The sequence below is a fragment of the Pleurodeles waltl genome, chromosome 2_2 (assembly GCF_031143425.1).
Source record: "Pleurodeles waltl isolate 20211129_DDA chromosome 2_2, aPleWal1.hap1.20221129, whole genome shotgun sequence".
NCBI classification, from domain to species: Eukaryota; Metazoa; Chordata; class Amphibia; order Caudata; family Salamandridae; genus Pleurodeles; species Pleurodeles waltl.
The window spans coordinates 212,408,378-212,432,590 of NC_090439.1; the positions used below are offsets into that span (position 1 = coordinate 212,408,378).

General features: G+C 45.3%; 1 protein-coding gene across 1 annotated transcript in view; it reads left to right on the forward strand.

The window, feature by feature from the left end:
• Window positions 1-24,213, forward strand: part of DNAH5 (dynein axonemal heavy chain 5) — a 4,110,061-nt gene that overhangs the window by 2,264,783 nt on the left and 1,821,065 nt on the right. Inside the window, exon 31 of the mRNA XM_069219645.1 lies at window positions 1,686-1,849. Coding sequence (XP_069075746.1) covers window positions 1,686-1,849 — 164 coding nt within the window. The remainder of the gene's footprint in view (window positions 1-1,685; window positions 1,850-24,213) is intronic.

Consider the following 24,213-nt stretch of genomic DNA (forward strand, 5'->3'; position numbering starts at 1 on the left):
TGTGTCATCAGCATATGACACAGTGTTCATACTGTGGCTTCGGATGATGGCAGTGAGAGGGGCCATGTATACGTTAGTGTAGGACTCAGTGAGGATCCTTGGGTGACTCCGCAGTTGACCCTTGTGGGTCTGACAGTGTAGGGTGGGAGTCTGACCCTCACCGTCCTCCGGGAGAGGAAGGAGTGGATCCATTCCAGTGCTCTTCTGCGGATTCATAAATAGGTGCACAGTGCACTGCAGTGCTTCATGTATAGTTTTACACGAGTGATTTAGATGTGATATCCTTTCTAAAATGTACAGTTTGTGTGTATGGGTTTGTTCACTTACTGGAGGAGTGGAAAGCTAGGTTACATGTTCAATGTCGATCTTTTTTTATTTATTTTTTTATTTTATTTAACACGCTTGGCCTTGGAAGGCCTTGTCTGCTTAGAGCACCACATTTAAACTGTGAGATCATGTATGCAAAATAAAATAAAGTAAAATAAATTGTTACACTTACCTTGTATCATTAATTTTTAAATTCACACATTTTAGCAGGGCAACATCATATCCTACATAGCAAAAAATGCCAATGTTCCAATGACTATACTGGTTTGCACAAGCTATCTGGGGACAAATAGTGAAGGTAGTCGAGAGGTGTATTTGTGTGGTCCTCCAAGAGTTCAGACGATGCCCAACCTGATACATCCTAAACTTCCAGACACTCCCAAAAAATAAAGGTGAACCCTCACTTGACAAGGAGACAACGGCTTGTATGTTGTGGCTCCATCTGGCGTCATCAAAATGTAGACCATCATCCATAAAGCTACTTGTGATGGTTATGTAGTCTCCTAGTGCTTCCTGTTGACTATATACATTCCAATTAAAAATGGTAGTGCGCCGCCTTGGGAATAATGCATTTCCCAGTTTTTGACAAATGTAATAGATTCCATATTGTTCTGTATTTATTTAGAGATATAGCTTAGGTTGTGGAAAAAACGCCAAACTAAGCATAGTGACAAAGGTATGGGGGGAAATTAGTAGCAGTTATACAAAAACCTTTGGTTACACTTCTCATTTATTGTTCTCATAGTATAACATGAACCTACATGTACTTGCCCTTGTCAGTGAATACATTATTTCTTCAACTAGTGAAGTTCTTATAGGATGCTGCAAATTCCTTAAGGATTCACTTATGGTGCACAACAACTTTGTATTACTTTATTTCAACCAGTTTGGCCAGATACATATCAGGTAGAATCTGTGATCTTACAAGAGCCTTTTACTAGTATTCGGATGCATGCCTCTCTCTGCGAGTAAAGTGTTTCATTGCATATTACTCAAAATGCAAATTCTTGGACTATCCTGAATGTTGGCAGCCCTGGTTACCGAGAAGAGTTCCAAGCATGAGGTGCCAGTATTCACTAAGAAAACATTTTGATCACCTACTTTGACTTGGACTGTATCTAATCTTAAGCATGAATTATAGACTGAATTATAGACTGAACATTTATTTAAACATGGGTCAGTAAGAAAAAGGTGGAGAATGGGAAAAGGGCAAGGAAAGATGACAAAAAAGTAAAGCAAATTACCACCAATCATTTTGGTTTGATAAAATAATGATGCTTGAGTTTCCTGACCGAACAACGTGTTCTGAAAACTGTTATGTTTTTTTGATTAAGTCTCTGTTTATTTTAATGCCACAGGAAGCCAAACGCTTTTCCAACATTGATAAGTCTTGGGTCAGGATTATGACACGGGCCCATGAGATGCCAAATGTGGTGCATTGCTGTGTTGGAGATGAAACAATGGGTCAACTGTTACCTCATCTGCTGGAACAGCTAGAAATGTGTCAGAAATCACTCACTGGGTAAGAGCAATGCTAATAAATAAAACATACAGGTGTCCCATACATGTGAGTAATTGAATGATGCCTTGCTCTTGAATGCATCTCACTATATTAACGGGAAGGGACAGCAATAAAAAGAAAAAAATGATAATTTATAATGTATTACCATGAACATTTCTATAACACTTCTGACATACTTACATCTGCTCACCCTATCTAGAGAATAGGAATTTCAGAAAACTAAATACAGGTTTGTGGACCTCTAAAGAATCCTAGGTGCCCCCTCATTTTGATCCATGAAGTCATGAAGCTCTTAAAAGCACCAGAAGCTAAACCTCATATTTTTAAAATGTCACTGTGAGAAAGCAGAGACGTCTGGGTACATTTTTATGCCATTCCTCATGACGGGTTTCTCACTCTGATTTCTGCAGTAAATTTGTCTCTTGGGAGCAGGTCACAAGCAGCATTTGAAGAAGGATCAGTTCAGTGGATGCTCTTGCTTGTTGATAGACTATATTAATAAAGGCAATACTCCAGGTGTGAATAGTCACTTCTGCTGATCATCACAAGATGAGGACCCTGAACAGCTACTACGGCCCTCCTGTCTGTTTGTTTGTGGGTGCTGTGAGAATTTTATGGTGAAATAACTGAAGAGGGCACTGGATGAAGGATTGCTTTTCTTCACCAGTGGTTACAGTCTTACATTATTCCTGTACTGCCTCAAACCTTTAATTTGACTACACATAAAGCCCCAAATAGTACTTCAAATAACACCTGTTTAAATGTTGCTGACGTTTTGCTACCATGTTGGGCAATGCAGGCACAATTTCTTTTCACAAAGTCAGAGAGGTATAAGGCTACAAAGCACTGCTTCTCTGGGCTGGTGGACAGTTCCATGACTCCAAGTGAGGATTTATAGTGAGTCTGTCCTGAAATGTTTTTCCACGTAGCCTAGATTCCTGGAAAAAACGTTTTTGCTGGCAGAATGATAGCCACTTTAGAAAATTGCATCCCAACTTGACACTCTTAATGGAATTTGATTGGGATTTTAATGCCTTAAGTAACAAATAGGAATCAACTAAAATTGACTGCCTCGTTGCGTCGATGTTTTATAAGGTGAGGCAGCTCCTTTGAGGTTCATCCAAAAGGCCCCTTTGACTTTTCCCCAACTAAAAGTGTCTAAACGGCATGAAATGCATACAGAGCCACTAGGGTTATTCCTGGGCAGACACCACAAACATAATTCGGGTATCAGTTCACGAATGGGGAGTTAGATGTTGCAAGGCATCTTTAATTTATGATACATTGCCTTAATTGATAACTGTTAAAGCTCTGAATACATTTATTGTTCTCCCTAATGTAATGACCATGCTTCAAACAACAGTACTTGTTTAAAAGTAAACAAAGGGAAGCCATCTTATGTTATGGTAATGACATATATGTGGCGCACTCTTTCTGAATAGTATGGCCTCACAGCACTGTCAGTTATGACGTTGTGTTTATTCTAGCCAATATCAAACCCCTAAAACTTTGCCACCCTGCAATCACATCATTTAAAGTGACATAATCACTCTTTATTCCTTCGTGTTGGTTCTTAGTAAGGTCTTTTTAAATCGAATGCATTGCAAACTTTGAACTGACTAAACAAGCATTCGTATGATGCACAGTGTTAAAACGTGTTATTCTGTAATATTACATTATATTTACCAGCGAAGGTGAGTGAATATTAGGGCAGTCTAGTCGACGGTATGTAAGAAGGGTGTAACAGCTCAAAATATTCACCTGTAATAAGCAGTGTCCTATTTACGGATTAAATCCCAATCTGCACTAAACACAATTTGGTTTCCAACACGGGGTTTATCTCTTAATTTGATTTAAACCATCCTCCGTTGCGACAGGTGCTAGATAGCATTCTGCGGGAAGTACACGGTTCACAATATGATGAACTTTAACTTCTAAAGTCTACTTAAAAAGAGACTCTGACAAGAAGTAAATTGTAGCAGCAGAAGTGGTGGCAGCTCAGAAATTAAAATGGGTTAGAAGTTAGCATTTTTTAAAATATTTTAAATATAATGTGGACTGATCGCGCGTGATCCATAAAAGTAGTGCAGTGTGTATTTTTAACCTGCGTTCTATTTCAGCTTTTAATGTGAACTGTCACATCACAAATTTAGAGAAAGTCAAATGAGCAGGATGTAATTCGCTATTAATTCGCCTCAAACCGGATACTTACGCAAAGCATCAGGGGCAAAATTCACAAAGGTTTAGGCCCATATTTATACTTTTTAGTGCCGAATTTGCGTCGTTTTATGACGCAAAATCGGCGCAAACTTACAAAATACAATTGTATTTTGTAAGTTTGCGCCGATTTTGCGTCAAAAAATGACGCAAATGCAGTGCTGAAAAAGAATAAATATGGGCCTTAGTGTCGGGTTGTCGATACTTTTTAATGCTAAACCGACACTAAGGGCCATATTTATACTTTTTGATGCAAAACTGCGCTAACGCAGTTTTGCGTCAAAAAAATTAGCGCCGGCTAACGCCATTCTGAAGCGCCATGCGGGCGCCGTATTTAATCAATGACGCTAGCCGGCGTTAGCCGCCGGTGCTGCCTGGTGTGCGTGGAAAAAAACGACGTACACCAGGCAGCGCCGGCGTAGGGGGATATGGAGCTTGGGCGCAAAAAATGGGGCAAGTCAGGTTGAGGCAAATTTTTCGCCTCAACCCGATTTGCGCCATTTTTGTCGACTCCCAACCCCCATAGAAATGACTCCTGTCTTAGCAAAGACAGGAGTCATGCCCCCTTGCCCAATGGCCATGCCCAGGGGACTTCTGTCCCCTGGGCATGGTCATTGGGCATAGTGGCATGTAGGGGGGCACAAATCAGGCCCCCCTATGCCACAAAAAAAAAAAAAAAAAAAAAAATGACTTACCTGAACTTACCTTAATGTCCCTGGGATGGGTCCCTCCAGCCTTGGGTGTCCTCCTGGGGTGGGCAAGGGTGACAGGGGGTGTCCCTGGGGGCATGGGAGGGCACCTCTGGGCTCCTTCAGAGCCCACAGGTCCCTTAACGCCTGCCTTTTCCAGGCGCTAAAAAACGGCACAAAAGCGGCCGTACGTCATTTTTTTTGACCCGCCCACTCCCGGGCGTGAATTTTGCCCGGGAGTGTAAATACGGCGCACATGCCTCGGAGTCAATTTTTTAGACGGGAACGCCTACCTTGCATCTCATTAACGCAAAGTAGGTGTCCACGCTAAAAAATGACGCAAACTCCATGGACTTTGGCGCTAGACGCGTCTAACGCCAAAGTATAAATATGGAGTTAGTTTTGCGTCGGAATTGCGTCAAAAAAAACGACGCAATTCCGGCGCAAACGAAGTATAAATATGCCCCTAAACCTTTTCTGAGTTAAACAAATCAACTCAAATTGGTGTTTGCGTTGGTTTGTATGGAAAAGTAACACAAAGCAGCGCAAAACGCTGCTTTGCATTACTTTGCGTCAATGGGGTGTTGCATGGGTGGTACATGGGCGTTCCCGTGCTACGACCCATGCTTTTTGACGCTAAACCCAATTTACTAACATTAGTAGACATGCCAAAAATGAACGCCTTTTAAAAGTTGGTGTAAAATCGAGAAATGTTTTCAGTTCTCCGTGCTTTTTTTACTTTACATGTGTGCTACACTATACAGCACAAATATGAAGTAAGCACCGTTTTTAAACTTGTCAAGGCATAGTATTTTTTGCAGGAAGGGTACACTTCCTGTACAAAACCTATGCTGACTCACGCACACATCCTAGCGGTATGGCACTAAGGTGTGTGTGTGGCTTTCAGCAGCTAAAATCAGTGCCAGTTCTAGGGAGAGGGGAGGAGAGAGCCATATATCTGAATATTGCGCTCTCCTGCTCTTTCTCAGTCACGCAATGCAGCACAGCATCCCTGGGTGCTGCGCTGCATTGTTCCACAGGTTTGAGAGTTTGGGCCCAGGTGTTTGCATATTGTTAATAATTTAGTGAACATAATTAGGCCATTAGGTAGGTGTTGTATGTGGATTAATGTTGCATGTGGATACATTATGCTGCATTAACTGGAGATGTGGAATGCTGCATGAGCAAGGGTACTAGGAAAAATTTTAATTTTATTTCCCGTGTGTAGTGACGAGCTGTTAACCTCACAGCTTTAAGTTACAATGATAGAAGTTGCTGAAAATTATTGAAGTCATGTATTTATCTTGTGCCCATACATTTTTTAAAGAGAAAAAGCCAACATAAGGCAAAGAAAATTAGCATGTTAGTGAAAATCAATATTATATATGTGATATCCTTAGACAGGCAAGGCCATCATTTGCCCCAACACTGTCGCAGAGGAGCAGATTAAGCTACCCCATAGCAGGCCTCAAAACGTAATGAAGGGGGTTCACAATGTATGGTGCTGGAGATACGATCCCTGGCATCCCTCTTTGTTTGTTGATGAGTGCTCATCCTGGAAAGCTGTTCCTAAAGATTGTCATATTGTTCTTAGTGCCCAAGAACCTGGGGAAGCCATGGGATTCCAGCCTACAGAGGGTGAAGAGCTGATTTGTCGGGATTCTCATGGTCTAGGTAGTTTCTAGCAAGTAAAGGTTCACCACTGTGGGGCTAGAGGTATACCAGGGAGAACAGGTGCATCAGCACAGCAGAATTTGTATCTCCATGCTTAATGTCCATCATTCCTCTTCTGTGTCTTGGATACCCCTGTAATATAGAGCAGTTAGAAATGCTGGCTGCAGTGGCAGGTGATGATGGGCATTCAACTTTGATAGAGGTGATGCCTTTGCCAAGGTGTAAATAATCATTAATAGAATTCCTCCTTGTATTTCAATGACTATTAATATTAATTGCCCCTAAAAGCTTTTTGTTTTGACCACTGTGTCTCGTCACCATGCAGCATTATTTTACAAACCCATTGTCAAAAAGCCATTTTTTAACAAGCTGTTAGAGACCTATGGGTACGCAATTTGACATCTGTTAGATCTGTCAGCCTTAGGATGGTCTTTCCCCAATCCTTTTGCCTTGCTCCTGCATTTTTGCTGATACTGTTTTATTGTCCTTAGGACTCTGTGCATTTTACACTGCTGACCAGTGCTGAAGTGTGTGTGCTCTCTCCCTCAAACATGGTGAAATTGGCTTTTGCCCATTTGGCACATTTAATCTACTTATACGTCCCTGTTCAAAGTGGTACTACATGTACCCAGGGCCTGTAAATTGAATGTTACTAGTTGGCCTTTAGCATGCATTGTGCTACTCACTTAAGTAACCTTTTAAACATGTCTCAGGTCTGCCATGCAGCCTTTTTTGTGCAGTTTTAAGCTCCCATTTCGACCTGGCAAAGTAAACCTTTTGCCAGGCCTAAAGCTTCCGTTTGAACATATGTAAGTCACGGCTAAGGTAGGCCCTAAACAGCCCATAGGGCAGAGTGTAGTGTATTTAAAAAGTTTGACATGTATTTTTTACTTTTATATGTCCTGGTAGTGAAACATTCTTAAATTAATTTTTACTACTCCAAGGCCTACCTCACCCAGAGGATAGCACTGGGTTAATTTATTATAGTTAGTAAGTGATAACCTTCAATTAGGAGCAGGTGGCAATTTCAAGTTTGGTCTCTAAAGAATTGTGATTTAAAACCATCTTTAGTGGTAAAATCGGATTTTAAGTCACAATTCTGAAAATGCTTCTTTTAGAACGTTGACATTTTCTTATCCCATCCATTTGGTACCTGTAACGAGGGTACCATGACTAAGTGTAGCTGACAGTTGGTCTTTGTATATTGCGCCCAGACAGTGAGGCAAAGGAGGATAGTAGATGGCAGAATGAGCTATCTCTACCCTGAAGAGGGAGAGGAGCTGTCAACTATAACACTTGCACATCACAAACGGTCTGCCCAGCACACTCACAAAGGCTTTTGACACTAGTTTTGTGTGACCCCACACAAGCTGGGGTCAGGGCAGGGAGACAGAAAATTCCAAACACCTTCTCCTACTTCAAAGTGGGCAGCAGGTATAAATAATGGACCATCAGACCCAACTCTTCAGTACACCTGTGGGCCTGTGAAAGACTCAGGAGGACTGCTATTCTGCCCTGCCAGAAGGACTGCTACTCTGCTGCCTTGCTACCGTGTTCCCTGAGTTTAAGGACTGGACCTGCATCTTGATCCTAGAACCACTAGAGTGAATTCAAGAGATAGTTGGCCGACCTCCTGATCAGAACCTCAATGACAGAAAAGTCTCGGAACACCCTGAACCCTGCATCTGGACTCCGTCTATGGTGAGTCCTAACCCCCGAGTAGTGCCACCGCAGTCCTGGACCCTTGGAGTGGTCTGAGTGTGCTCTGCCAGCCCAGCTGTTGCCCTGTGAGCAGAACTGATGCAGGCCAATGCATGTCCTTGAAGCCGCATCAGAACCACTGATGCATGATGCATCCCCATCAGATCTCACATCGCAGCCTGCAGTCTCCTCAGAACCGCTGCTGCACAACCCATCCTCTACACAGAATTTCACAACATTCTGCAAACCTGGATTTAAAGTACTTTGTTTAAAGTACTTTGTTCACTTGGGCTTAGTAGGTCCCTGTATCTGGCTCGCGCTCAATCGAGGTTGACCTCACATTCTCTATGCAAGATCTTGGAACACTCTGCAAACCAGGATTTAGGGTACTTTGTTCAGTGGGGTATATTTGGTTCCTGTATCTGGCCTGCACTCCATTGAGGTCGGCCTGATCCTATGACTGTGTCCCGGTTCAGTGTGACCAAATAACCACAGTTGGAACTTTGTGCTTCTAGACACTACTTTCTCTTAACTCTTTAAAATGTATATCTCTGGTTCTACTGATTCAATTTTTTTTGTTTTGAACTCAAATAATGTATTAAAATGTACTCTATTTTTTTTAATTGGTTTGTGATTTTTCATGTTTTATGTTCCAAATGCCTTCTTCAAACACAATATAAATTTTTGGGCCATATGTTAAACTCAACATTTCAACCAAATTTACCACCCTAACATAATCCCACCGTCATGGAACGGGAGTATCTTTCACCCCATATATAAGAACTGCAGCCAATTATCACCTTCAAATTACAGGCTAATTGCTGTAATTGATGTTGACACTAAATTATACGCTTCTTGTATTCTTCAAGAATTACATTTTTTGGGCTGATGAGAAAAACAATTCTAGAAACACAAACAGAACTCAGAGCAGGTATGGGGACAATTACAAACTTGTCAGCATTCAGCATACTAGCTGAAATGCAATACAATAAAAGAGCTGTTTATTCACATGTTTCATCAACCTCAAATCCTTCTTTGAGAGAGTGCCTCAAGGCCACCTCTGGGCAATTTGGCAGAATAGGGTGTAGGAGGCTGGTCTGGTTTGTAGTGGGTACATAAGGTACTTACACCTTTTACCAGGTCCAGTTATCCCTTATTAGTGAAATGTAGGCAGTGTCTAGAAGCCAGGCTGTCTTGAGGTAGCTGTAGGCAGAGCAGCCAATGCTGAACTAGGAGACATGCAAAGCTCTTGCAATACCACTGTAGTCACACAATACTCACACACAAGAAGGAAATACTCATTGTTACCAAAAATAAAGGTACTTTATTTTAGTGACACAAGGCGAAAAATATCTTAAAGGCTATACTCCCTTAAGTATTATACATAAAATATACACTAGTAACCAAAATCAGGTAAGTAAACGTCATAAAATAGTGCAAACAGTGAAAATCACTATAGGCTATAATGGGCCTAGGGGCAACACAAACCATATACTAAAATAGTGGAATGCGAATGTCGGTTTCCCACCTAGGCAAGAGAAGTTGGTAGAGGGGATCTGGGAGTGTAAGAAAACACCAAAGGTAAGTAAAGTACTCCACCCCAGAGCCCAGGAAAACAGGAGTAAAGTACAGCAAGTTTCATCAGAACACACTAGGAGTTGTGGTAAAGGATTATGCAAAAACCCAGCAAGACTGCAAGACACCAATGATGGATTCCTGGACCTGAAGACCTGTGGAAAGAGGAGACCGAATCCAAGAACAGCCTAAGAGTCCAGGAGTAACAGGAGACCCTGCTGATCCAGATGAAGGTGCAAAAGTGGATTCTCCGATTGGAAGAAAAAGTCAGAAATGATCCAAAGAAGACAGCTCCGGGTTCCTGCTTGGTGCAAGAGATGTCCCATGTTGAGTAGAAGAATGCAGGCTGGTTTTCAGCGTTGGATTCTGCCAACAAGCCTTAGCTCATGCAAAAGACACATTTGGCGGGAAAAGGCGCTACCTGGACCCAGGAGGGACCTGGGCATCTCAACTCGGACTGAGGAGGCAGAGGGGACTCTCAGCACTTCAGAGAGCCCTCGGAAGACCAGGCAGCACCCACGGGAGTCCCAGGACATGGCGACAAAGGAGTTGCAAATCACGGTCATCGCAGCACTACATAAAGGGATCCCACACCGCCAGAGAACAACTCAGGGAGCTGAGCGTCACTGGATAGAGTCCTGGGGACCTGGGCTACGCTGTGCACAAAGGATTTCTTGGAGAAGCGCACTGAAGCCCCAGGAGCTGCAAAACACGCGGGGCTCAGAGGTACTGTCTGGCTCAGGGAGGCAAGTTCTTACCTTCACCAAATTTGGACAGCTGGACCTTTGGACAGTCAGGAACACTTCGGTCCGCCACCTGTGTTCCAGGGATCACGCTCGTCGACAGAAGAGGAGTCCCAGAGTATTGGTTGTTGCTGCAGAGAGGTGCTTGCTGAAGCAGGGAAGTGACTCTGTCACTCCTCAGGAGATTCCTTCAGTCCTTCTGGTGCAGAATGAAGACAGGCAGTCCTCAGACCATGCATGACCTGGAAGCTGTTGCAGTTGCTGGCAGGAGCTGAAGTTACAGAGTTGCAGTAGCCTTCTTGGATACTTTTCTGCAGCTGTAGTGTTCCAGGAGCAGTTCTGCGGTTGACCCGATGGTTGAAGGTGAAGCAGAGGTTGCAGAGGAGTCCTGCTGGAGTCTTGCAAAACCGAATCTGAGGAAACACCAAGAGGAGAGACCCTAAATAGCCCTGAGAAGGGGATTGGTCACCGAACCAGGTAAGCACCTATCAGGAGGGGTCTCTGACATCACCTGCTGGCACTGGCCATTCAGATGCTCCCAGAGTATCCCAACACCTTAGAATCCAAGATGGCTAATACCCGGGACACTCTGGAGGAGCTCTGGGCACCACCCCTGGGGTGGTGATGGGCAGGGGAGTGATCACACCCCTTTCCTTTGTCCAGTTTCGAGCAGGGACTAGGAGTCTCTGAACTGGTGTAGCCTGGATTATGCAAGGAGGGCACCGTTTGTGCCCTTAAAAAACACTTCCAGAGGCTCTAGGAGGATACCCCTTTCATGCCTGTAACACCTATTTCCAAAGGGAGAGGGTGTAACACCCCTGTCCCAAAGGAAATGCTTTGTTTTGCCTTCCTGGGATTGGAATGCCCAAGCTCCAGAAGGGCAGAAGCTTGTCTGTGAGGTGGCAGCAATTGGGCCTGCAGTGGAAACCTCAGAGCTGGTTTGGCAATACTGGGGGTCCATGGTGGAGCCCCCAGGGTGCATGGAATTGCCCCCTAATACCAGAATCGGATTGGGGTACAATTTCAAAATCTTAGAAACCTTACATGGCCATATTTGGGATTACCATTGTGAAGCTGCATATATGTATTGACCTATATGTAGTGCACACTTAGAATGGCGTCCCCACACTCACGAAGTCCGTGAAATTGGTCCTGGACAACGTGGGGGCACCTCTGCTAGTGCAGGGGTGCCCTCACACACAGTAACTTTGCACCTAGCCTTCAGGAACTGAAGGTTAGACATATAGGTGACTTATAAGTTACCTGGTGCAGTGAAAATGGCTGTGAAATAGTGCTTACACTATTTCACTCAGGCTGCAATGGCAGTCCTGAAGAAGTGTTTGTATGAGCTCCGTATGGGTGGGAAAAGAAATGCTGCAGCCCATAAGGATCTCCTGGGACCCCAATGCCCTGGGTACCATATAGTAGGGGTTTATAAGGTAGGTCCAGTATATGCCAATCTGGAGTGGAATATGGATACACTAGACTACAGTGACAAATTTAGAAACAGGGCTCAAGTCAAGATCAGAAATGGGAACCAAGTAACAGCTAAAATTAAAACAAGCCACAGACTGAAACAGGGGTGTGTTTTAGCCCTCATTCTATTCAATCTCTATCTGGCTAATCTGGACAAAAGTTTGGCAGACGTTGAGGGTTTTTTGCTAAGATTAGCAGCAGGGATGGGGATGATCGGGTAATTACAGTCTACAGATGAGTCATTCTGAGTCAGGCTCCCATTGGGCTACAAAGGTCAATCAACACATTGGTAGAACACATAGAGAAACGTGGCTAAGAGATTAATTTAAAACAAAAATAGCACACATTGTTGACTTTCAGTATGAGAAATTCATTTGGCAAGCAAACGGCAATTGCATAGATGTAGTATCTTCCTACAAGTACCTTGACATATGCCTAGAATGCCAGCTGACTTTCAGACAACATCTAGCCTCCTTACAGGCTAAAACGCAGTCACTAATCTTTGTATTTAAGCTGTTGCAAAAGAAACTCAGCTGCTCCTCTCATCTGCACCTGCTAACAGTTATGGCAGCCAAGTTCATGCCTGCAGTGCCATTTGAATCGGAAATTATACATTGAAAGGAGGCAACCAAACTGAACTTGTTACAAACAAAAGCGTATGAAGCCTTTTTCTGCCTGTCCAAGTGAAGCTCTCCAGCTCAAGTTTGGCTAGAATTCGGTCTTAAAAATCAAGAAATATAAAGTATGAATGCCTTTGTCAAGCACTGTTGGTCAATTTGCGCTGCGGAGAGTGGGTCTCTGAACAACTTATGCTGGCAAGAAATAGAGGCACCGATGGAAAAAAAAGTTAAAAATCACGGGGAGGCCATTTACAGTCCGCTATTGAAGTGCTTCTTATCACCCATGGGAAGAGCAACGTTTTCCCGTATAAGCAACGCTGTGGCAAAAACCCTGTTACAACTGCAGGACAAAACCTCATTTGTAAAGAAATGCCTTGCTGAATAGTCATCAGCACTTATCAGAAGCTGAAGCCCCAAACATATTTGACAACTCATTTTTCACCAGCTTCAAAATACCAATGGCCAGTTTGATACAAAGGATCATATATATAATTCTGGAAGAGCTGCCTGCTCAAGTCAAAATACTGTTTATGTGGTTAGAAACAAGACTCAATCACCCACATACTCTGCACTTGCCCAGCTATTCAAGAACAAAGAAGGAGGTAAACCACGAACAGCCCAATCATTACCACACAATACCTTTACCACACATCCATTACCACGCACATGCCTTTTCCACACGTCTTTACTGCATAAATTTTTACCATTCATATACCTTTACCACGCATACCCTTGCAACAAAAAAGGTGTGTAGCTACATATCATTCAAAACAAAGCTCTTTCAGGGTTAGAGTGATGTATACATTATGCAAAACAAACAAGAGATATCTGGGTAGTTCCCAAGTTTAGGTGGAGAGCAGCTCCAGTAAGGAGCACCCTGAAACACCAGCGACACTTTAGATTTGCTTACCTCAAATGTCTGTTTTTCTAGCAAAGTTTTTACTATGCAAAATTACATAATTTATGTGTCACTCTAACCCTGAAAAGTGGTTTTGTTTTGACATATACTGGGTGCTCTCATTTTTGTGGACAAAGGTAAATCCCTCTAATGAGTCATAAGGATAGCGAAACACGTGTCAGGGGTTGCTTTTGCTCATTCCAGGTTGGCTTGGATGGTATTTTACGAATCCGAAGCTGTAATACTGTGCCTGGAGTGGTGAAAGGTTTTTGTCATTTTACAGCTCAGTGAGGATGGCACTGTGCCAATCCTGTGCTAAAGATTTTGCTACACAAATGGCAAAATACTTTGTCCCTTAATAGCTCGGCGTGGATGGCAGTGTGCTACTCCTACGCTTAAAAACTTTGCAATAAAAACAACAAAGGCCGTGCGCAGCAGGGTTGGGTTTAAGCATCAGTTGACAAGAAAGGACCCACTTGTCGCAGTCATTACATGAGATATTATGCATTAGTAATGCAAGGTTGCAAACACCTCCATTACGGATTACAGATAACTTTTCAAGGTGGAAATGCAGAGAAAATACACTTGCATTGCTTTGGCCATGTGCATAAAATGAGGCTGATTAGTACTTTACAGAAGTGGAGCTTCAATGTAGGCACCTACTTTGTATCTGAAAATGCTTGCGGCTGAGGTTAATTTCTGTAAAATAAGCATCGTGCCAGAATGAATCTAAGAAGAGGCCACTGTTTTCTGCAAAATGTCTACCCAACTGGAAAACTTTCTACTGGCTAATTAGTGAGTGCTACCTCCTTAGTAATTGTATAGTGCATCTCCTACAGTACAGTTGTTTAAAGGATGTTAAGTAAATGTCTGCAGTGATATGGTGTGTTTGTAACTTTGCCAGTGTGATTTTCCTCGAGCGTCTTCATCAGATAATTTTCAAGGTGGAACTGCAAATATGCAGTTTTACCTTGAAAATTTGTTTATTTTTTGGGGACCGTGGGGGGAGCCTCAAGGCCCCCCGTAGTCCCAGCTGGCTCCCAACTCCTGTGGGAGCTGGCATTGCTCCCGCAAGCAGGGAGCTGATTGTAGGGGCAATGTTTTCATCTGTTTCCATGCACACATATTTGTGTGCAGGGAAACAGATGAAAACTCAATTTTCTGCAAGCAGGAGCTGTTTGACAGCCCCTGCTTGCAGAAAGCAGAGTTATGTTTTTTTTTGCTTGGTGGGAGCTGTCAGGTCCCACCAAGCAAAAGCAGACAGCTACCTCCTGAGATTGGGCACCTTAGGAGATAGCGGGAGCCGGCCCTTGAGGGGTGGCCGTCTCTAGGGCCATCTATGGCTCCATGAGAGGGATGCACTGCCTCCTCCATTTTTAGAATTGTGCCCCGGGTAGGTGGTGGTCCCCGGGGCTGGGGCTCCACAGTGGACCCCCTGTTTTGCTTTAATTTAAGCCACAGGTGGAGGCAGTCCACAGGACCTCCCCTCTACTATATTCTAAGCATTTCACACCCTCGCCATGCACATTTTTTTTGTCAAAAACGTTACTGCAAATTCTACATTGATATTATCAAAGATGTTATCAAAGATGTCATTAGTGCCGTAAACTGTGGGGTAATCAACAGTGCACGGCAAGAGCTCAAGTTATAGTTACCTTATGGCACGCGTTATAGTTACTTGAGATAACTCTAACTATAACAGGTGAATTCATATGGTTTTGTATGTTTAAATTGTGAGCCTAACTATAACGTCCCTGTAACCTTTGTTTTTTTTGATGGAATTTCTATGTTTTTTTCTATTTCCTAACTATAATGTCCCTGTACCCTTTGGCTTTTTCAGTGAATTTAATTTTTTTTTTAACATAATGTAATTTTCATTACTATACGTTCATACAACCATCCCCTATACCCACCCAAACCAGAGCCACATACAGCCTTTGGCCATGTGCGGCGGGGGTGGCTGCAGGGCAGGCTTGTGGAAAGATGCTCGGGCCAAACACCCCCCTAACCATCCAACAGGTTGGAGTTGGCAGCTGCCTGTCTCTCTGGGTGTGAGACTAGGTGTAACAGGGTGTATCTGGGTGTGAAAGTGTCTTTCTGAGTGTGATAGTGGATGCTTCAGTTTCTTATTGAGTCTGTGAGTGGGTGTGTCAGTGGGTCTGTGAGTTGGTGCGTAAGGGTTTCAGTGGGTCTGTAAGTGGGTGCGTGAGAATCTTAGTGCGGCTGTGAGTCGATGCAGGAGGCTCATGGTGGTTCTGTGAGTGGACGTGTGAGTGTCTGTGAGAGGGAGAAAGAGATTGAAAGAGGGAGAGGGAAAGAGAAAGAGTTTTTAGGCTTTAAATAATTGTATATTTAGAATGAGATATTTCTGGACAAATTGAAAAGAAAAATGTAGTTGTCAACTGAAAAGAGTGAGATCACCTTTTAGTTTGAACCATATACTTTTGAAGTTGAAAAGTAATGTAAGAAGGAAAATGACCATGGGCAACCTTGGAGTAGAACCCTTAACTTTCAGTGTGAGGGTCTGTGATCTTAACCTTTAGGCCATAGGCGGCTGCTTACTCCATGCTTCCAGACATACCTGTGACGGTCAACAGACGCATGTGATTGGAAAGAAACATGAATGTTCCATCACTAGGAAGGTTTACCAGTTGAAGCACTTGTAAATAAACACACACTGCCAAGCCATACTAGAATTTGAATGTTCAGCCTACTGAGTGATAGCACAAGACCTTGACCATTATCCCAGAAGTGACTATGTTCCGCTCTGCATCCAAAAGTAACTATAACATTTTTTCTAAACATCTTGCTAGTCTTCCTCTTTGAAGTAATTCCATGGAGAGACCATTGCAACAATAATCACTCTCTTTCTTCCATCCCATTATGGGATGGAAGAGAGAGCGAGAGTGACAAGACCGTGGGGGAGCCTGAAGGCCCCCGTGGTCCTAGCTGTTTCTCCATGTCCTGCGGAAGCCGGCTTTGCTCCCACAAGCAGGGAGATGCTTTAAATAGCAACTTCCTGCTTGCAGGAGCAATGTTTTCATCTGCTTCCCTGTAGGCATATTTGTATGTAGGGAAACAGATGAAAACTTCACTTTCTGTTAGTGAGAGCTGTTTGACAGCCCTCACTTGCAGAAAGTGAAGTGTTTGCTGTGACTTGGTGGGAGGTGTCAAAGCTCCTGCCAAGTCCGAGTGAACAGCTATATCCCCAGGGTGGGCACAACAGGACATAACAGGAGCCAGCCCTAGGGGGTGATGGTCCTCAGGACCATGAGTGGCTCCGTGGCCACCTTCCAACATGCAAATCACCCCGGGGAGGTGGTGGTCCCCGGTGCTTGGGGGGGACAGCGGCCCCCGCATTACATTTACTTAAAGGCTTCAGGACGTGATGGGGCAGGTGGCCCCCTGCATTATCTTTGCGTAATGCCTCAGGGAGGTGGCGGTCCACTGGGCTGCGGGGGGGCCACAGGGCCCCTCTGCATTGTACTTAAATAATGCCCTGGGGTGGTGGCGGTCCCCGGGGCTGTGGGGGGGCTGTGTTGCCCCCGCTTTGTATTTATTTAAAGTCCAGGGAAGGTGGTAGTCCCTGGGGCTGCGGGGGGCTGTGCGCCCCCCAAATATAATTACAATTAAGCTCCGGGAGGTGGCAGTTCCCAGGGCAGAGGTAAGCCAAGGAGGGGGGCCCGTGCACCCCCTCCTTTATTTTTAAACATGCCCCCAGGAGATGGCCCTCCGGGGGGCTTTAATCAAACAAGTGCGGGAGGCCGTGAATGTTTTTTTTATTTTTTTTGCTGCAAATTCACAATAATGTTGCAAAAAAGTGCTTTTTTTGTGCTGGTGTGGTCCCTCTGGAACCCCAACACCAGAACTAAGGGGTCAGCGTGATTCTACCCTGACCCCTATTCCTTTTTAATCTACATTTTGTTTTGTGGGATTTGGCTGAAGCGGAGTCCCAAGATAGCTACACACACTTACTGGTAAAATATATAAATTTTGATTTCCTTAAATTTTCAAAAACTACTGAACAGATTTGCACCAATTAAGCAAAATCACGATCTGTTTACCGAAAGCAAGCAATCCTTTTGCCAAATTTGGTGTAATTCCGTGTAGTGGTTCGGGCTGTAATGATGTTCAAAGGCCCTATGCAAATTAACATAGGAAATACAACTTTTTTGACTCTCCCTTTTTCTTGGACCCCGCTTGACCAATCACCCCGAAACTTTCCATGCGCAAAAACAATCACCTGGGCGCTTTTTTTGGAAAATATATGGATTGTCAAACCCTGCCAAAGATAAAGGCAAGTCAAAAAATGCTTTTTCTATGGAAACCTGGTCCTAAAAATAAATACCTAGTGCCAATAGGATATAGATATATATATATATATATATATATATAGATATAGATATAGATATATATATATATAGATATATATATATATATATATATATATATATATATATATATATATATATATATATATATATATATATATATATATATATATATTCAAAATGTCCTGCTGCAGCTGACTGCTACCGCCTGCGAAGTTGGTGCACAGCTTCGGGTGCAGGGCCCGTAACTATCCACAAAACTTCCTTCCAATCATCATGACGATTGGAAGGATGTTTTGTGGATATATATATCCCAAAGGTTAGAGGGACGTTATAGTTAGGTTCTGAATTTACACGCACAAAACCATGGAAATTCAGCAGTTATAGTTATGGTTATCACAAGTAACTATAACTCGTGCCTTAGGGTAACTATAACTCACACTCCTGTCATGCACAGTTATCTCATCAATAATTTAACTGTTAATGTTACATTGATATTTTTAATGGTGTTATAAATGATGTCATGAGTGCTGTAATATCTGGAGTTATTAGCAGTGTATGTAACACAGCCCCCTTCCCCCTGCTGTTTGTGACCCGGGGGACCCACCCCGGGGCCTGGCCAGTCAATAATGGGTTTCTTGGCCCCACCAGGGCACACAGTGTCTGCTTGTTGGGAGCTGTGCAGGAGCCAGAATGCCACAAGAGTCGCAGCTGCCCCCCCCCTTCAGCACGAGCCAGAATTACTCCCACACACAGGGAGCAGCAAGGAATGCTGCTTCCTGCATGAGGGAGTACGTTTTTAATCTGTTAACCTGCCCGCTTCAGTGTGGGCAGGGAAACAAATGAAATGTCCAGTCCCAATGACCAAGAGCATTTTTGGTGCTCCCACCCACAGGGAATGGACTTAGGCCCTCATTATGACATTGACAGTAAATCCTGCTTACTGCCACGCTGATAGCCGCCAACTTACTGCCACAGTGGCGGATATTTGTTCATCATATTATGACACACACACACACCAATCTGACAGAATACAGCCACATACACAAATCCGTCATCCCAAAGGTCAGTGATAAACTGGCAGTTCCAAAACCAATACCGTACGCCAATAAAACAACGCCCAGCACATTATGACCCACGAATCACCACAGCGGACATTCAACAGCGGTAAACCATTGGCGGTCCGTACTGCTTCTCTCACAATGGACACCCACATACAAAACACAACCACATTGGCCAATACTAAAGACACAGTCCTGACACACATACACACACCACACCCACACACCCACACCACTATAAAAAACACACCCACATTACCTACAACCCCTTACAAACAACAATTGCCGCCAGGAGACTGAGAAGAAGAGCACAGAGACAACTAGACACACACACCACTTAAACTCATACATGCCTCATGCACTCCACATCACACACTCCACCACATTACCCAACACACCCTTACCAACACACATCACACAACACCCATGGCACAACAAAGGCACCCCTGTTTCAATGAGGAGGCGTTAAGGGTCATGGTGGAGGAAATTGTCATGGTAGAGCCACAGCTCTTTGGAGCAAAGGTACAGCAGATTTCCATTGCAAGGAAGATGGAGCTAATGCGCAGAATCGTGGACAGGATCAACGCCTTGGGATAGCACCCAAGGACAAGGGACATCATCAGGAAGAGGTGGAACGACCTACGGGGGAAGGTACATTCCATAGCAGCAAGACACCAGCTCGTCATACAGAGGACTGGTGGTGGACCCCCACCTCCTCCCCCACAGCTCACAGCATGGTAAGAGCAGCTACTGGCAATACTGCATCCTGAGGGACTCGCTGGAGGTGCCGGACGACTGGACACTGGTAAGTCAACATTTACTACTTATCACCCCCAATACCTGCATGCCATCTCAAAGCCTCATTCCCATCACTCCACTCAATCCCACAGACTGCACCTACACATTACATTAACCCCAATGCCAAGCCCTGCATGCCAAACCAACGCATGGACACCCCTCCTAGCCCTGCATGGACATCCATCACTAAAGCATGCACAACATAGGAAAACTAAAAATCCCACAAAACTTCACCATACACAAGCAAAAGCTGGCAGGGTAAAACCAACCATAGAGGGGAAGCTATGGAAGTACAAATGTCATACACTTGAAGCATAATACATCATTTACATCCCCACAGGTACCCCAGCCAATGTCAATGGAGAGGAAGTGCCACCGTTATCCAGTCCCCCAACAGAAGAGGCCCCAGTGATGACAGAAACTCTAGACTTCAGGGTCTGGAGGACCTACCTGGCCCATCGGGGACCACCGTACAGTAAGTCACCCAAGCCCACTCACAGACTACCACAGAGCCTCCCCCATCAGGAACCAACACCACAGCCCCTACCCAGCGTACCCACACCTCTGTCCCCAGGACACGTCAATCAGCAGTGTGCCCACCTGTACAGGGACCCCAGGCCACACCTCGCCACACGACAATCAGGGACCTCAGGTCAGTGGCAGTGGGCACACATTTCAGGGGACAGAGGCACAGGCCACAGGGACACGGGGAGGAACTCTCCTGATTGTCCCCCTTGTGTCCCACTCTGTCACCTTGTCCACCTTGAACTGCCATTGCTTCCCTTCCTATGTCCCCCTTGGACACTGCACCTGTGCTAAAAAGAGACTGAAGCAATACCCTGGACTTTCACCATCATCACCTAATTCCATTGCACCTTCCCCTCAATTTCTTAATGCTACAATAAACACCCCTGGATAAACTTCGACTACTTGTATTTCATGTATTGCTAATTTGTATTAATTGAAACAGCTACATCCATTGCAAATCAACTGTACATAGTGAGAGCATAGAATGAATGACCTGTTGCTGGCTGTTGTGATCACATCAGGACATTGTTGTCATATCACCAACATCTGTAAAATAACAATCCAAAGGTAAATGTAAGTAGGGGAAACAAGTGGGTAATGCCAGCATGCCAGTGCCACACAGAATACAACAATAGTCATAGAAATGTGAAGTTGCACTGTCTCACCTGTGTGTCATTGGAAGTACTGACGGATCACCAATGTTCTGTTGTCCATATTCTCATCCTCTGCCTCCTCATCCTCACTGTCCTCACGGTCCACTGCTGCCAAATGGCATCTCCAGTCTCCTCCTCTTGCAGAAATGGTACATGGCGTCTGAGGGCCAGGCTGTGCAACATGCAGCATGCCACTATTATCTGACAGACCTTCTCGGGTGAGTAGCACAGGGATCCACCTGTCAGATGGAGGCACCAGAACCTAACCTTCAGGAGGCCGAAGGTTCTCTCAATTATCCTTCTAGTTCATCCATGTACCTCCTTATAACGTTCTTCAGCAATTGTCCTGGCATTCCTCACAAGGGTCAGCAGCCACAATAGGTTTGGGTATCCAGAGTCACCTGCACCTATTCAGGGACAACATCTAGCCACACACTATCCTATTCGGCCAACAGCATAGGCATACACCAACGTACACTGGGTGGGGACCAAGGCTCACCTATAAGCCGCACCCTGTGCCTCTGTAGTTGGGCCATCACATTTGGGATGCTGCTATTCCTCAGGACAAAGGCATCATGCACCAACCCAGGATACTTAGCATTGACGTGGGGGATGTACTGGTCCGCCAGGCACAGAAACTCTTACGATTCATGTACACCTGTTCATTTTGCCTTCAAACACAATATGTCTACCAAATGAATCACCCCAATTATATTGGGGATATGTCCCATTGCATAAAACCTGGCCTTCACAGTTGCCAAATCTTCCACCTGGGGGAAAACAATGTAGCTGCACATGTGTTTTATCAGGGTGGACAAGACTCTTGCCAGCACTGTTGAGAACATTGGCTGTGACATTCCTGCTGCCAAGCCCACTGTCACCTGGCAAGAACCAGTTGCCAGGAAATGGAGCACTGATAGAACTTGCAGAAGAGGTGGGATCCCAGTCGGATGACTGATAGCTGATATGAGGCTCCAACTGGCCACACAGCTCTGTGATTGTGGCCCTGTCCAGTCTATAGGTGAGTATTATGTGCCTGTCCACCAGGGATCTGTACACAGGGTTATGTCTCCATCTCCTATTCATCCGCAGTGGTAGAAATCTAAGAGACACAAGAGTGAGTAAGCTGTCACAATTTGAACAACTATACCACAACAGCAGTCCACATCATGCAATCATGTTTTGGGACAGTAGGATTTAAAAGTATGTGCCTTTTATCCTGTGATGCAGCAATTATTGATAGGCCTGCCCGCCCCCCCTGAAATGGCGACCGCCTGTCCTGTGTGGAGGAACAGGTGGAAGTGAGGTAATTCCGCCGATGTTGTGTGCCGTGGTGGTAGGCAGTTGTGAACCGCTGTGCAATTCTTCATTGGATATGGGGTACAGTGGCCAATGGGGATGTACGCCGGTGGTGACGGTATATACCGCGATGGACATGACCACCATTTTACTTCACAATCATCACTTGTTTCCTGACCTTCCACAGGAGAAGACCTACACTGCATGTGCTGCTGTGACCTGTGTCTGGAACCTACCATGGCCCGTGTGACTGGGGAAAGGGCCCCAGCCTTCACATCTGAGGAATGGAGAGACTGGTGGATGGGGTCCTACCCCAGTACAGGCTGCTGTATGGGCCTCCAGACCAACAGGTGAGTACACTGTGGGAACAATGGATGTGGCATGAATGCATGGAGTTGTGTGTGAAGGTATTGTGTAAGGGTGGGTGGGAGGTGGGTGGCTTTCCTTTGGCAGCGTACATGTTGTGAGCTGGCCTATGTGTTTTGCAATGTTGATGGGATCGTGTATGGTGGGCCATGTGTGTGACAGGCTGGACTGTTCGTTTAATGGCGTTCTCCTGTATGTTTTACCTCTGCAGGTCAGTGCCCATCAAAAGAAGGGATTATGGCGTGCCATCACCAAGTAGGTGCGGACCCTAGGGTTCTATGGCAGGCGGAGCATCCACTGTTGCAAACAGTGGGAGGACCTGAGACACTTGGGACGGAAGACCGCGGAGGCCCAGCTGGGGATGGCCTCCCAACGGGGAAGGGGTGCCAGTCGGACCATGACCCCCTGATGGCTCTCATACTGGTGGTGGCCTACCCTGAGCTGGATGAGCGCTTGAGGGCATCACAGCAGCCACAAGGCCGGTGAGTACAGTGGGTATAGTTACAAGTTATGGCTGGTGGGGTGGTATCCGGGTGGTGGTAGTGTGTTAGAGGGTGCCCCTAAGGCCCGGCTAGACATAGCAGTGTAGGTCCTCTGAAGGGTAATGGTTGCATGGCAAATACAGGTAGCTTGTTAGTATACACTAGGCAGGGTTGCGTGGGTCCCAGGTGTGCTGCAGTTGGCGGTGTGTGCTCCTCCTCATGGCTTGGTGACTAGCCATATCACTGGTAGTGCAAGGCATAGTGCGTAGGCCTCTTCCCTATGTGTGAGGGTGCTGTGTACGCCAACAGTGGTATTGGTGCAGTCATTGACCCAGTATATTCTTTGTCTCTCTCTCCCCCTTTCTTGTTTTGTCATCCTGTCCTTATGTGCATTAGCATCATCTGTCAGAGGAGCAGAGGCACCAGCGACAGAGGGAGCTGCATCCCACAGGTCCCTGGAGGCAGAGTCCACCGACACCGAGGAAACCAGTGGGGTGGAGGGCAAGGGGAGCACCACGGCGGAGACAACACAGACTCTGATGCCTCCTCCGATGGGAGCCCCCTAATGGTGGCAGACACCTCTGTGACCACCCCAGCTGCAGGTACAGCTGCCACCCCCATACCAGCACCGCCCTCCTAGTAGCCCCTCATAGAGTTACCTGTGGCCGTTCACCCAGGAGGGTGGGCATCTCCTTCGCCCCAGATACCTCATGCCCTGCCCCAGTCAGCCCTACCGCCCTGAGTGAGGAGGCTATTGACCTCCTGAGATCCACCTCTGTAGGGCATTCAACCATTGTGAATGCAATCCAGAGGCTGGCATCCCAGATGCAGCAATGCAATGCATTCCTGGAGGGCATTCACAGTGGTCTGGCGGCCCAATAGAGATCGACTCAGGCTCTGGCCTCCTCTCTGATGGCAGCCATTGTCCCTGTTTTAACCGTTCCCCCACCAACTCCCACTTCCCAGTCCCATTCTCATCAACCCAAACCCATCCCAAGCACACAAACAGATGAACATGCACACAAGGCTACACCCAAGAGTGGCACAGGCAAACTCAAGCACCACACTTTATCTCACAGGCAATCACACAAACACCATACCGTTGCAGACATGACAACATCCACAGCTTCCAGTGTCTCCCCCACTTCCTCCACCTCCTTCCCAGTTATGTCCACACTCACACCTGCATGCACTACATCAACATCCACTACCAGCATTACCACACCAAGCAGAACACACACCTCACTGGCAGA